At 37.2% G+C, this 14,744-nt stretch overlaps 1 protein-coding gene across 1 annotated transcript in view; it reads left to right on the top strand.

Annotated features, from left to right (window-relative positions):
* The window catches only part of IL1RAPL1 (interleukin 1 receptor accessory protein like 1), a 701,662-nt gene that overhangs the window by 662,909 nt on the left and 24,009 nt on the right, over positions 1 to 14,744 (top strand). Inside the window, exon 8 of the mRNA XM_070785085.1 lies at positions 7,700 to 7,843. Within this exon, the coding sequence (XP_070641186.1) occupies positions 7,700 to 7,843 (144 nt within the window). The remainder of the gene's footprint in view (positions 1 to 7,699; positions 7,844 to 14,744) is intronic.

Below are 14,744 nucleotides of genomic sequence, written 5' to 3'. Positions count from 1 at the left end.
GGAATTTAAATTCCAATGGGAGGAGATAGACAATAGATAATAAATATAGTAATTAGAAAATTAAATATTATATCCTATAATGATAAATGCTATAGTGAAAATCTTTTAGTTTGAAAAAGAAACCTGCAGACATTCCAGAAGAGATGTAAGAATAATACAATAAACTTATAATACAATAATAATACAAAATACAATAATACAATAAACAATATAGCCTCTTCAACTAGATTCACCTATTATTAACATGTTGCCACACTTGCCTTATATCTCTTCATCTAGACAGGTTAGATAAGATAAATCTACAGAATGTATATAAACACATATTTCTGAATCACATGAGAGTAAATTGCAGACACCATGACTAAATTATTCAATGTGAATCTTCTAAAAACAAGGAAATTTTCTTACAACATCAGAGTATATTTATCAAATCTAGGAAAATTGAAAATTGATAGACTGCTATTATCTAATATATAGTCTATATTCACATTTCAAAGGGTATTCCCATAATATTCTTGTACCACCTTTTCCATCCAGAATTATGCAGCTCATTTAGTTGTCAAGTCTTTTTAGTCTCTTTTAATCTGGGATTGTTCCTCAACTTTTATTTGCCTTTTATGCCTTTGACTTTTTCAAAGAATAGAAACCAGATGTTATTTTTTATACCGTGTCCCTCAGTTTGAGTTTGTAATTTCCTCCTTGGGCAGATATTTTCTTACATGTGGCTGGAATACTGCATAAATGTTGTTATGCCTTCTTAATGCATTACGTCAGGAGGTACACGGTGTCATGTCCCATTAGTGGTGATGCTCATTTGGGTCACTTCCTTAAGATGGTGTCTGTTTCTCCCTTAATCATTAGTAAATAATCAGTAAGGAGGTGCTTTAAGATAGTATGAATGTTCTGCCTCATCAGTCTTTTATCCATTAACTTTAGGCTCTGTTGATAATTCTTTCCTGAGTCATTTATTATTAGGATGGTAGAAAGTGGTGATTTCCAGCTCTATTATTCCTTCTATATTTGCCAATTGGCATTCTGCTGTAAAGGAGAGCATTCCTTTTTATTAATTTGCTTATAATTAATATAAACTCATGGATTCATGTTTTACTTGATTTCTGTCATTACTCATTGTAAACTGTCTTTTAATACATACCATTTATGAACATTCCCCTACTTCACAGAAAAAAAAAAATACAAAATGAAACTTAGCACCCTTCCTGTCTGGTTGGAGAAAGAAAAAGGACTTTCTGAGGGTAACTATATAAAAAACAATGCATTTCTTCTGTCTAGTCTTTCATTTAATTCTTCATTTTAATAGTTTATGAATGTATAACATTTCCAATCCAAGGGCTTGTGGGAGCTTAGTCTAACTAGGCCTTAATCATGGGTCTCCGCCAAGACCCTATTTGTATTCTCAATTGACACTAAAATTTACTTTGATACTTTGGCTGAAAACCTCTTTCCAAAATGGCAAAATACACTACTTTGAAGGTCATCTTTTGCCCAAATGTTTGGCTGCACAGATCAAGTTGTTAAATTCAGAGACCATTTTCATTCAGTATTATTACTATTACTATTATTATATCTATTCTTCTTTCTTCCAAAAAGCACTTTTTCAAGAGCTAAACTACTCTTTACATACCAGTTTATACCTTCTGAAAACATTTTCTTGCTATTATGTGAATAGCAATTCAGTTTCTTAATGTGTCATCAAAAAAAATTATAACTGCTTCTAAATTGCATTGATGTATTATAGAATTGAGTTGAATATCTTTGTAGGCTGAGTATAATTATCCTCCTGCCAGGAACAAATAAGTTATACTGCTCCAGAGAAATAAATATGCATATGAATTTATGTGGATGGATAAATCCTTATAAAGTTTAGCTCTTTATAACACAATGAGAGAAAAAGAAATGTACTTGGTGAGGCTAATGAATAAACTAAGATCATTATATCGTCTATCAGACATTTCCCCCACGAACTTACATTTTACTGCATATAAATCAGGGCAGAACATTTGAAAGGACTTTATATAGTGAACTATATAAGTCACCTAAAATCTTCAGCTATACTTTAAACAAGATGATATGTATAAATAGAGAGAAGAAAATGGATACTCCAAGGGAAGAGTTCAAAATTATAAACTGTGATTTAACTCTGTTAACATCCTTACCTCTTCAAAGATACCTAGCAGAAAAAATTTGCAAAAATAACACCAGGTACAGGCCAATAAAAAAAAAAAAAAATAGGATTCCAGACTACACTAGGTAATTGCAGCAAGATTAGTGTAAACCAAATGCATTTATTATTTGCAATGTAATCCAATATACTAGCGGATGGCATGCGCTTTATTTTAATTAGCTGTTTCTTTTAAAGGTTTGCTTGGTCCAACTGTCTTGATAAGAAAAAATTGTAGTCATTGCTCAAAATGCTTGTAGCAAATCTAGTTTTAAATTGAAGCAATTTATTCTGAAAGCAGTCTACTACTGCAGCAATAATCAATGTGTTTTCCCTTAGCCCATACTTGAGCTTTCCATGGACTATTGTTAATTGCCTGTAACTAAATGACTGCTGGTGCCCTTAAACGTAACTCTTTGGCACTTGTTCATTTGTTGTGTTTAACCAAATGCCTGTTTCCCTTAGGTTTTGCCTAGCGATTTTGCTTTACAATTTACCGTATTCCATCTCAGTCCCTTAAAGGGGGCAGAGTCTATCATTTTAACAACATAACACAGAGGCTAAACAGAGTTTTAAAGGTTTGCATTTTCTTTTTCCATCCTCTAATGTTGAATTGTGCTGAAATGGAATCTTTTTATTTTTTAAATGCTGCCACTCTAGGCAGCTTGAACTTGAGCTGAAAAGTAGATCCCATTTCAAAAGGAAATGACATTTGCTAGGGCAACACCATTCACATTGTAATGTAAAGATAAAATACAGCAGTGGGTTCCCATCATTTCTTTTAACTGTAACAGAATTTAACCCCTAGTAATTTTGTCCTCACCTAATGTGTAAGCAATATTGGCTGGCACTCATATTAATGAATATGTCCAGCTTAGAGCAAAAAAAGAATGTGGAACTGAATCTAATATATCATTTTCTTTGGGAAAATTTACACGTGCTATGTAAACCAACATAAAAAACCTAAATGGAAAATTTTTTAAGCTGCATACATTTATACTACCTAAGCCATGTTTATTAGTCTTGCATAAAAATAATGTAGTCATTGAGGTAGCAGGCATTAAACTGGGGAAAGACATTTCTTTTCCAACTTGCAAGTTTGTTATAAGACACTGTGCTTCTCCGTGTAGTACTATAGTTTCTGAGGAAAATCTGAGATACTGTCATGATCTCAAGATAACTTGTTGTTATTCAGACACTAAGTTGTGTCCAACTCTTTGCAACCCCATGGACTGCAGCACACCAGGCTTCCCTGTCCTTCACTATCTCCTGGAGTTTGCTCAAATTCCTATCCATTGAGTCAGTGATGCTATCTAACCATCTCTCTGTCATCCTCTTCTCTTGCCCTCAGTCTTTCCCAGCATGAGGGTCTTTTCCAATGAGTCAGCTCTTTGCATCAGTTAGATAAAGTATTGGAGCTTCAGCTTCAGCATCAGTCCTTCCAATGAATATTCAGGGTTGATCTCCTTTAGGATTGACTGGTTTGATTCAAGATAAGTTAGCTTTTTGCAAACACTGTTTCTTGGACTAATTTTTGGTATCCTTATTATTAAGTAAATGATTGCCATATGGCTCAGAAGATTTTTCTTGCTTTGTTGCTCATACTCTAGGCATATACAACTTTTCATGTTTGTACCTTAAAGGAGGGATTCATGAGACACAAGAGCATTTCTGTAATTGCTAAGCCTCACCTACCCTGCTCTCTTTTTCTCATTATATTTTAGACAGTATTATTGGTTAGCCTAGTAAGCAGCGTATTTAGTTAGTATATGCAATTTTTGAGGGACTCATGACATCTACCAGTGGGAATAATTCAGATTTGGGCAACTACTTCCCTAAAAATAAGAAGAGCTTACTTTCTTAACATTTTTCTCTTACATGTACTTAATTTTTAGGAGTTATAAAAAATGTGTGTAGAGACCACTGTTATAAATACTATCTGAGGGAAAAGAATTCTGCTTATTGAATTAATAAAATTACATTTCAGGCATAGTTTTTGATTGTTACATAAGCTATTCAGTGAGATATGAGTATGTAAGGCATGGTTCCAGAATCAAAGGATATGCTTAAGGGCACCACGGAAGAACCATTCCCTGCCTGGGCACTTGTCTACAGCAAAGCAGCTGTCTTGACTCCCTTCTTTCCTTAAAGCTTCTTCACCCATATCCCTTGGATTAGAACTTATAATGACTCTTTTTAAAAATATCAATATTTTAAAGAGTTGAAGTGCAATTAACCTAAGGTAAAACATAAAAATTTTAAGTGTCTAGCTCAGTGAGTTTTGACAAATGTATATACTTGTATTTATACCTGAAAAAGATAGAGTTTTTGTTTTTTGTTTTTAACCCCATAATGTTCCCTCTTTCCCCTTTCCAATAAATCTTCCTGTCACTCATCCACAAAGCATCCATTTTGTGATCTTTATCACTAAGGTTTAATTTGGCCTGCTCCTGGACTTTATTTAAATATATATACTGAAGGTATTTCTTTGTGTCTGGCGTTCTTCAGCGAACATCATTTTGTGAAATTCACAAAGGCTGCATGTTATCAGCAGTGTATTCTTTGTACTGCTGAGTGTATTGTATCCTATTGACACACAATAGTTTGTTCATTATACCCTGTTAATGAGCATTTGGGTTGCTTCCAGTTGTGATTACTATGAATAAGACTACTCTGAACATCCTGTACAAGTCTTCTTGTAGACATTGGCTTATTTTTCCTTTGAGTAAGCACTCTTGCCTGGAAAATCCCATGGACTGAGGAGCCTGGTGGGCCGCAGTCCATGGGGTCGCTAAGAGTCAGACAAGACTCAGCGACTTCACTTTCACTTTCATGCATTGGAGAAGGAAATGGCAACCCACTCCAGTGTTCTTGCCTGGAGAATCCCAGGGACGGGGGAGTCTCGTGGGCTGCCGTCTATGGGGTCGCACAGAGTCAGACACGACTGAAGCGACTTAGCAGTAGCAGCAGCAAGAACTTAGGAGTAGATCATATTTAGGGTAGATTCATATTTAACTTTATTAGCAACTACTCAAACTTTTCTAATATAGTAGTATCATTGGCCATTTCCAGTAACAGTGCTTGGGAGTAGAGGCTACACATTCTCCATTATTTTTTTTAATTTCTTTTCTCACACAAGTTTTAGAGTGATGAATTCCAAGTATGAAATGCGTTATATTAGAAAAAAGAAGCAATATGAAAAGAAGCCATAGCCCAAATGCTTATCTCTCCCATTATATCCAGTATAATTGAAATCAGATTTTCTGGTATGTAAATTAGCCTATGGGCCTAAGTTAGAGTTTTATGCAGGTGTCTATGTGTGGTGGAGTTTAACTGATATCCTGAGAAAACAAGACCCAAAGTACCACACAGAATTATATACACACTAATCCTTTCTGTTCACATAGTAGTAGGAAAATAGTATACTGAAGCATGTTTTGTATTTCATTCCTGGTACTTTTGTAGACTATCTTGCATAGTCCCTCACAAGATTCAGCAGATAAAGCTGTCTGATATTTATAAATACAAACTATATAAATTTCCTTGAGATACTTCTTAGTAATTCACACTTCATGTTAACTTAGACTCTTAAAGGTTTAATAACTCACTTTATTTTTTCTTTCTTAAATTCATAAATTCCAATCACTTTTTGTAAGTTTTTCTTCTGCGTCCTATTTAATTTTAATAAGAGCAGAAAGCTACACTTGATTAAACACTAGTTATATGTATCTTTTTATTCAACTGTTGAATTAGAAATTAATAACTAGATAAGAAGAAATATGGCTGAGGTTTTGTTTTTTTTTTCCTGTAATCGTCACAGATAAGTGACATCACATGCAAACATACACACAAATAAAAAAATGTCCTTGTGAGAAAATTATGGCCATACTTTTCAGATTATTTATCACTGATACTGCATTGCACCCATGATGATTTCACCCCATTAGTAAGATTTCAAGAGTGATCTTGGAAGCCAAGAGTAGTTGTCACTGCAAAACCATAGATTCTTTTAAAATTCTCAATCTAAGACTACATTGACTATTACAGAGTTAGATAACCCTTTGGTGAATTGTAAATTACAGAATTGAAAATACCATTACTTTAGGGCCGTAATTTCAGGAATAGTTATCTTTAGTGGTAATTAAGGAAACTAGTACTTTTCAAGGTAGCTGTCAACTGCAAGGAACAATAACAACCCATCAGTAATATTTGGACTATGATGATAAAGGTCACAATACATACACAGGCAGTTTAACTAGCATTTCACTAAAGTGGACTTCAAAATCTGTGCATTGTGGCCTAATGTTTAAATACCAGTATCATTGAATTTGTTACATTGTGCATGAGCTCTGAAGGAGAAAAAAGAAGTGAATGTTTTATCTCTAAAATTGTCTGATCATTTTTTATGTTGTATAGACATTCTATAGGAATAGGAGAACTTGTATACAGAGGCAAGAAAATTACTTGTAATCAGTGGCAAGAAAGTTACTCTTTTGGATAGAATGTAGTAACATACCAAGTCAAAGGGGAAAGAAAGGATAAGAAAAAAATATTTAGCTCTGTTGCTGCTGTTTAGTCGCTAAGTCGTGACTGACTCTTTTGTGACCCCATGGACTGTAGCCCACCAGGTTCCTCTGTCCATGGGATTTCCCAGGCAAGAACACTGGAGTGGGTTGCCATTTCCTTCTCCAGTGAATCTTCCTGACCCTGGGACCAAACCAGCATCTCCTGCACTGGGCAGGCCAATTATTTACAACTGAACCACCTGGGAAGCCCATTTAAGAGCTTAGTGAAAGGAAAATATGACCATATAGTCCAGTGTGACATCCACTAGGGAGCCTAGTTCTTAATCCCAAGTTAGCACTCAGCCTCCAAGACTGCGGTCAGCCATATTGGCACCACTCTGTTGAGAAAGACAAGTATTAGTGCTTCTGGCAGAAGCCAGCAGACAGTATTCATTAGATGGTCCACTCAAACTATGCGACACTCCACACTGCCCTTCAGGAACTGTGCTGTTCACCCCTCATTTTTCCTCAGCCCCAACCTCCAGGTGACAGCTGAAGTGGGAAAGATTAAGATTCAGATTGGGTAAGTTCAGAAACCATCCTGGCTTAAAAGCTTCGTCTCCAGAGGAACCAGTATTTCTTTTATCAACTCCAGCATACCTTGCAGGATTCCCACAAGAATAGGTTTATGTGTAAGAGTCACTTTCACTCTAGCAAGCCCCAAATTATAGTTTCCAATCAGGTATTTACAAATCAGCCCAAATGCAATCTACCAATGTAGGTTCATTCTTACCATAAGCAATGTTGCTTAGCAACACAGTAACACATACCACCTTATCAGGTTACCAAGGAAACAGCTAGAAAGTTATCAAGAGGTCACATTCTACTGCAGAAAGGAAAGGGGTTGTGTCAATCCATTACCCACATCTGATCTCATCCACAAAAGTGTGAAATCAAGTTGAATTTATGATTTTGTATGTGAATATAATTCCCTCTGGTAATTTTTTTTTTCTAGAGCTGATGTATACAGTTGAACTTGCTGGAGGGCTTGGTGCTATCCTTCTGCTGCTTGTTTGTTTGGTGACCATCTACAAATGTTACAAGATAGAAATCATGCTCTTCTACAGGAATCATTTTGGGGCTGAGGAGCTAGATGGAGGTAAGCTGAGTCCCTTCTTGTAATGTTCTTTCTATTCATATTTGTTTCCTGCTTTTGTTTTGTTGAAGGAAAGAAAAGTTACCTGAATAACCATTTGCAGCATCTCTTAGAGTCTTTCAATGTTCAGTTTGTAAATTCATCTTTTATATGGAACGCTATGTGTGATGCTTTGGAGCCAATAGGTATTATCCTCTGAAAATTGGAAAGCAACACCTACCGTTTTTAGAATGGTATTCCAAAGAGCACTTCTGAATTACAAACACTGACTACAGTGTTATCAGATTGTTCATTTCTCTCACCTTGTCATCAGTACTGAAAGTCCAGCTTTACTCCTGTATAGGGAAGGAGTGTCTCTTTTAATCATGCTCCATAGCTCAGTGGTTTGAAGTGAATCTTAATTTGTCTCTTGTTTAGCCTGATCAGTTATAATAAACAGTACTGAGTATTTTAAAATTCATCCAGCAGTCTTTCAACCCTGTTTATTTAGCTTTATTTGGACAGGCTAATTTTTATTCCAAGTGGGGACCCACAGAGAGGGAAGTGCACAAACACGTTGTTTTCATAATAATAAATCTAATACTTGTTCTCCAACTGGGTAAGTAAATATTGTTTTCATAGAATCATTATTATTATTTGCCTCTGGTCAGTCATAAATATGTTTACAATCTAAGAAGAATTTGGAGCCGTTAAAATTGAGCTCCATAAACTGCCCATTAGTGGACTAAAGTTTTGTGTTTTTTTTTCCTTTTTTGGTCATTTGAAAGTGATTCATATATAACATTAATTTGCAACATAGGAAGCATATGTGAAGTGACAATAAACAGTACATACGATCAGGATTTCTTGATCATTTTCATAATCTCTTTTTATTGACTATCCATTTTTCACTTACCATTACAAAGGAAAATGAAACAATTTCCCGTGTTACCACATTTCCACAGGCCTCTGGAATAAGTCACAGGTAGAGTGTAGGCTGTCAGACTTGTGAAGAGGAGCAATTTATTCAGCATCCCTAACACTCCTCTCGGAGAAGGCAGTGGCACCCCATTCCAGTACTCCTGCCTGGAAAATCCCATGGACGGAGGAGCCTGGCAGGCTGCAGTCCATGGGGTCGCTAAGAGTCAGACACGACTGAGTGACTTCACTTTCACTTTTCACTTTCATGTATTGGAGAAGGAAATGGCAATCCACTCCAGTGTTCTTGCCTGGAGAATCCCAGGGACGGGGGAGCCTGGTGGGCTGCCGTCTATGGGGTCGCACAGGGTCGGACACGACTGAAGCGACTTAGCAGCAGCAGCAGCAACACTCCTCTCTGTAGCCTTCTCCCCTTTCCATTACAGTGAAGTCTGTGCTACAGCAAGACTGCTTTTTTCTCATTTTAAAGTACTGATTAGCCTATTTATTCTTTGTTTCTAATTTTCTTGTCCATTCATACAGATTATTAAGTTTTTTGCTACTGCTTCAAAGAGATATGAGAAAATTGCCAATGTCAGAGTACTTGTTGAATGAGAATCAAGCTGAGTACTAGGCCTTCTTAAAGTCATTTTTGGTAAACCTCAGAAAAACTCAGGTCAATAGTATAATCTCTCTTTTACTGATAAAGCAACTGAGGCTCCCAGAGTTAAATAACTTACTAAAGAAGATACCACTAATATTATTGTAAGTGGCCAAGATGGGATTTGAATATAGGTCTATTTTCAAAGCATTTATTTGATTGAACACTGAGCCCTTGTTATTTTTAGCCTTTTAAAAATTTGATATGTTCAGCATAACTTCAAGACCTGCTGTTATTTGCACAATTAACACAGTAGAAGTTATTTGAAAAGATATTACCTAAACAAGTCTCATTTTATCTATTAACCTTATTTTGGACATAGTTTTTGTTCTGAATGATATGAAGGATTTCACACAAATGATAAATTCCCGGTATAATTTTTTGTCACATTCTGAATGGTAGAAAATTCTAAAGTTTCAGTTCAGTGCAGTATCTCAGTCATGTCCGCCTCTTTGTGAGCTCATGGTCTACGACATGCCAGGCTTCCCTGTCCATCACCAACTTCCAGAGCTTACTGAAACTCATGTCCATAAAGTCCATGATACCATTCAAACTACTCATCCTCTGTCATCCCCTTCTCCTCCCACATTCAATCTTTCCCACCATCAGGGTCTTTTCAAATGAGTCAGTTCTTCACATCAGTTGGCCACAGAATTGGAGTTTCAGCTTAAACATCAGTCCTTCCAATGAATATTCAGGACTAATTTCCTTTAGGATGGACTGGATGAATCTCCTTGCTGCCCAAGGGACTCTCAAGAGTCTTCTCCAACACCACAGTTCAAAAGCATCAATTCCTTGGCGCTCAGGTTTCTTTACAGTCCAACTCTCACATCCATACATAACTACTGGAAAAACCATAGCTTTCACTAGACAGATCTTTGTTGGAAAAGTAATGTCTCTTCTTTTTAATATACTGTCTAGGTTGGTCATAGCTTTTCTTCCAATGAGCAAGCATAATTTAATTTCATGGCTGCAGTCACCATCTGCAGTGATTTTGGAGCCCAAAAAAATAGTCTCTCACTGTTTCCATTGTTCTCCATCTATTTGCCATGAAGTGATGGGACCGGATGCCATGATCTTTGTTTTTCTGAATGTTGAGCTTTAAGCCAACTTTTTCACTCTCCTCTTTCACTTTCATCAAGAGGCTCTTTAGTTCTTCTTCACTTTCTGCCATAAGGATGATGTCACTGGCGCTTCTGAGGTTATTGATATTTCTCCCAGAAATCTTGATTCCAGCTTGTGCTTGATCCTGCCCAGTGTTTCTCATGATGTACTCTGCATATAAGTTAAATAAGCAGGGTGACAATATACAGCCTTGATGTACTCCTTTCCCAATTTGGAACCAGTCTTTTGTTCCATGTCCAGTGCTAGCTGTTGCTTCTTGACCTGCATACAGGTTTCTCAGGAGGCAGGTAAGGTGGTCTGGTATTCCCATCTCTTTCAGAATTTTCCATAGTTTGTTGTGATCCACACAGTCAAAGGCTTTGGCATAGTCAATAAAACAGAAGTAGATGTTTTTATTGGAACTCTCTTGCTTTTTCAATGATCCAGCAGATGTTGGCAATTTGATCTCTGGTTCCTCTGCCTTTTCTAAATCCAGTTTGCACATCCAGAAGTTCACACTTCATGTACTGTTGAAGCCTGGCTTGGAGCATTTTGAGCATTACTTTGCTAGCATGTGAGATGAGTGCAATTGTGTGGTAGTTTGAGCATTCTTTGGCATTGCCTTTCTTTGCGATTGGAATGAAAACTGAGCTTTTCCAGTACTGTGGCTGCTGCTGAGTTTTCCAAATTTGCTGACATATTGAGGGCAGCACTTTCACAGCATCATCTTTTAGGATTTGAAATAGCTCAGCTGGAATTCCATCACCTCCACTAGCTTTGTTCATAGTGATGCTTCCTAAGGCCCACTTGACTTCACATTACAGGATGTCTGGCTATAGGTGAGTGATCACACCATCGTGGTTATCTGGGTCATGAAGATATTTTTTGTACAGTTCTTCTGTGCATTCTTGCCACCTCTTCTTAATATCTTCTGCTTCTGTTAGGTCCATACCAGTTCTGTCCTTTATTGTGCCCATCTTTGCATGAAATGTTCCCTTGGTATCTCTAAGTTTCTTGAAGAGCTCTCTAGTCTTTTCCATTCTATTATTTTCCTCTATTTCTTTGCACTGACCATTGAGGAAGACTTTCTTATCTCTCCTTTCTATTCTTTGAAACTCTGCATTCAAATGGGTACATTTTTCCTTTTCTCCTTTGCCTTTAGTTTCTCTTCTTTTCTCAGCTATTTGTAAGGCCTCCTCAGACAACCATTTTGCCTTTTTGCATTTGTTTTTCTTGGGGATGGTCTTAATCACTGCCTCTTGTACAAAGTCGTGAACCTCTGTCCATAGTTCCTCAGGCACTCTGTCTATGAGATCTAATCCCTTGAATCTATTTGTCACTTACACTGTATAATCGTAAGGGATTTAAGTTTAGATGTTTAGAGTTTAGATGTTACTGAACTTTAGTTGCATCTCCTTGGATTCTTCTACACATTGTTATAACTGAATAAATATCTACTATTGCACTGTTGATGGAGAAGGCAATGGCACCCCACTCCAGTACTCTTACCTGGAAAATCCCATGGATGGAGGAGCCTGGTGGGCTGCCGTCTATGGGGTTGCACAGAGTCCGACACGACTGAGCGAGTTCACTTTCACTTTTCACTTTCATGCATTGGAGAAGGAAATGGCAACCCATTCCAGTGTTCTTGCCTGGAGAATCCCAGGGACAGGGGAGCCTGGTGGGCTGCCATCTATGGGGTCGCACAGAGCTGGACACGACTGAAGTGACTTAGCAGCAGTAGGAGCAGCAGTATTACAGTGATTGTTAATAACAGATTCACTGACCATTTCTTAAGTATGTATTAAATGACAAGTGTTGTGTTGACTATTTTATTGATACTCAGAGAATCATACAACCAGAAAGACAGAATTGAAACCCCGTCTCAATCCCCAAACTTTCCTAATATCCATCACTGTATCAGACTGGGAGATGGACTGTTTGGCATCTGGACACATTCAGTCAGTTCCTTTCAAGTCTTTACAATAGGCATTATCTGACTATCAGTTTTGTATCAGAAAGATTCTATTTTTCTAAGATGAAACATATTGATGCTTTGCTCTCTTGGTTTGTTCACATCAGTCTTTGTACCCTTCTACACAACCTTACATTGTAATGTTTTCCCTAGACACGGGCCTTAGCATTTCTCTTTTAATTCTGCAGCACCACCTTTTTGGGTAATATGTACAACCCTGTCTACAGCTGCATTTGTGTACGAATGTACAAATTACTCTTAAATGTCTTTCTCCAAGTTCTCTTGTTTTATTATCGTTTTCTCATAACCTTTTGGTTTTGTTACACTATGATAGGAACCAAGGCCAGCTTTTGCATCACCCATCCCCCACACTCATTCCTTACCTTTTCCGTTTTACATCTCAATTCTCTGTATCATTCTTTACTTCATTTGCTTCACTTCCTCTCCATCTGCCATTTCCAATTAGTTATCATGATCAGCTAACACATTATTAACAAGAGACATATTAACACATCTTTTGTTACCCCAGCATTATTGACCAGAGATATATCAATATATTTTTATACAGAGTGATACAATTAACATGACTGTGCATAGTTTTTAGAGCTTTAAGTTAATCAAGGGTTCATTATACAACTTACGACTATTGTTATCATTCATATTTTGCTCTGTTCAGTTTTTATCCCAACCTTCTGTGTATTATAAATGCAAGTTTATTACCATAAAACTTTCAAAAATGCCACATCACAAAATTTTGAGTAAAGGACTTTTCAGTGAATTTTATGCAGATACTTTCTCTGATCATCTGGATGACATATATAATAGTGTCTTAGAAGATGATAGTTCTTCAGAATATAGTGAACATTCAGTTCAGTCACTCAGTCATGTCCGACTCTTTGTGACCCCATGAACCACAGCACGCCAGCCCTCCCTATCCATCACCATCTCCTGGAGTCCACCCAAACCCATGTCCATTGAGTCGGTGATGCCATCCAACCATCTCATCCTTTGTGGTCCCCTTCTCCTCCCACCTTCAATCTTTCCCAGCATCAGGGTCTTTTCAAATGAGTCAGTTCTTCACATCAGGTGGCCAAAGTATTGGAGTTTCAGCTTCAACATCAGTCCTTCCAATGAATATTCAGGATTAATTTCCTTTAGGATGGACTGGTTGGATCTCCTTGCAGTCCAAGGGACTCTCAAGAGCCTTCTCCAACACCACAGTTCAAAAGCATCAATTCTTCGGTGCTCAGCTTTCTTTATAGCCCAACTCACATCCATACATGACTACTGGAAAAACCATAGCTTTCATTAGACGGACCTTCATTGCCAAAGTAATGTCTCTTCTTTTTAATATGCTGTGTAGGTTGGTCATAACTTTTCTTCCAAGGAGCAAGTGTCTTTTAATTTCATGGCTGCAGTCACCATCTGCAGTGATTTTGGAGCCCCCAAAATAAAGTCTGTCACTGTTTCCACTGTTTCCCCATCTATTTGCCATGAAGTGATGGGAACAGATGCCATACTCTTCGTTTTCTGAATGTTGAGTTTAAAGCCAACTTTTTCACTCTCCTCTTTCACTTTCATCAAGAGGCTCTTTAGTTCTTCGCTTTCTGCCATAAGGGTGGTGTCATCTGCATATCTGAGATTATTGATACTTCTCCTGGTTATGATTATTGGTATTTCTTCCTGCCAGAGCAGAAAGCTTTCTTAGTTCAGAAAACACCTACTGTAACAGGGTAAGCCAACTAAACATGTGTAGCCTTGCCAACCCCATAGAATCTGATCATACATAGTTCCCAGTTAGAATGAGATGCTGGTCTTTAGACAAACACAGCTATTGAGAATGGGCCCAAGACAATGCAGTTCCCCATAATTCTCAGGTCCCTTTGGTAAATGAGCTAACTCTAATGGTTAGGGGTAGGAGAAGATTAATTACTACTCTACCACCTTGATTCCATAAAATATTGAAAGAAAATTTGGACAAATTCTGCTGCATATACATTTCTTAATAAACAAATATTTAACCTATCCTATCAACTTGAAGAAGTTCCAACTCTGTGTCACATGAATGTTTGTGAGAGTTCCCAAAAAAACCTTGCCCCTGAGGCACATGTGACAATCCCAGTGTCAGGATTAGGCTAACCATCTATTGATGTCTAAGAATATTCCTCATCAACTGGGAACTACATATGATACAGAAAACTGTCATGGTATTCAATGAAAAGCAGAATATAAAAAGATTTGTATACTATGATGATCAGCTTTGAAGA

Source organism: Bos indicus, chromosome X (genome assembly GCF_029378745.1).
Source record: "Bos indicus isolate NIAB-ARS_2022 breed Sahiwal x Tharparkar chromosome X, NIAB-ARS_B.indTharparkar_mat_pri_1.0, whole genome shotgun sequence".
In the NCBI taxonomy this organism is placed as follows: domain Eukaryota; kingdom Metazoa; phylum Chordata; class Mammalia; order Artiodactyla; family Bovidae; genus Bos; species Bos indicus.
The sequence above is the reverse complement of the archived record's forward strand: the minus strand, read 5'-3'. Positions and strand labels throughout refer to the sequence as shown.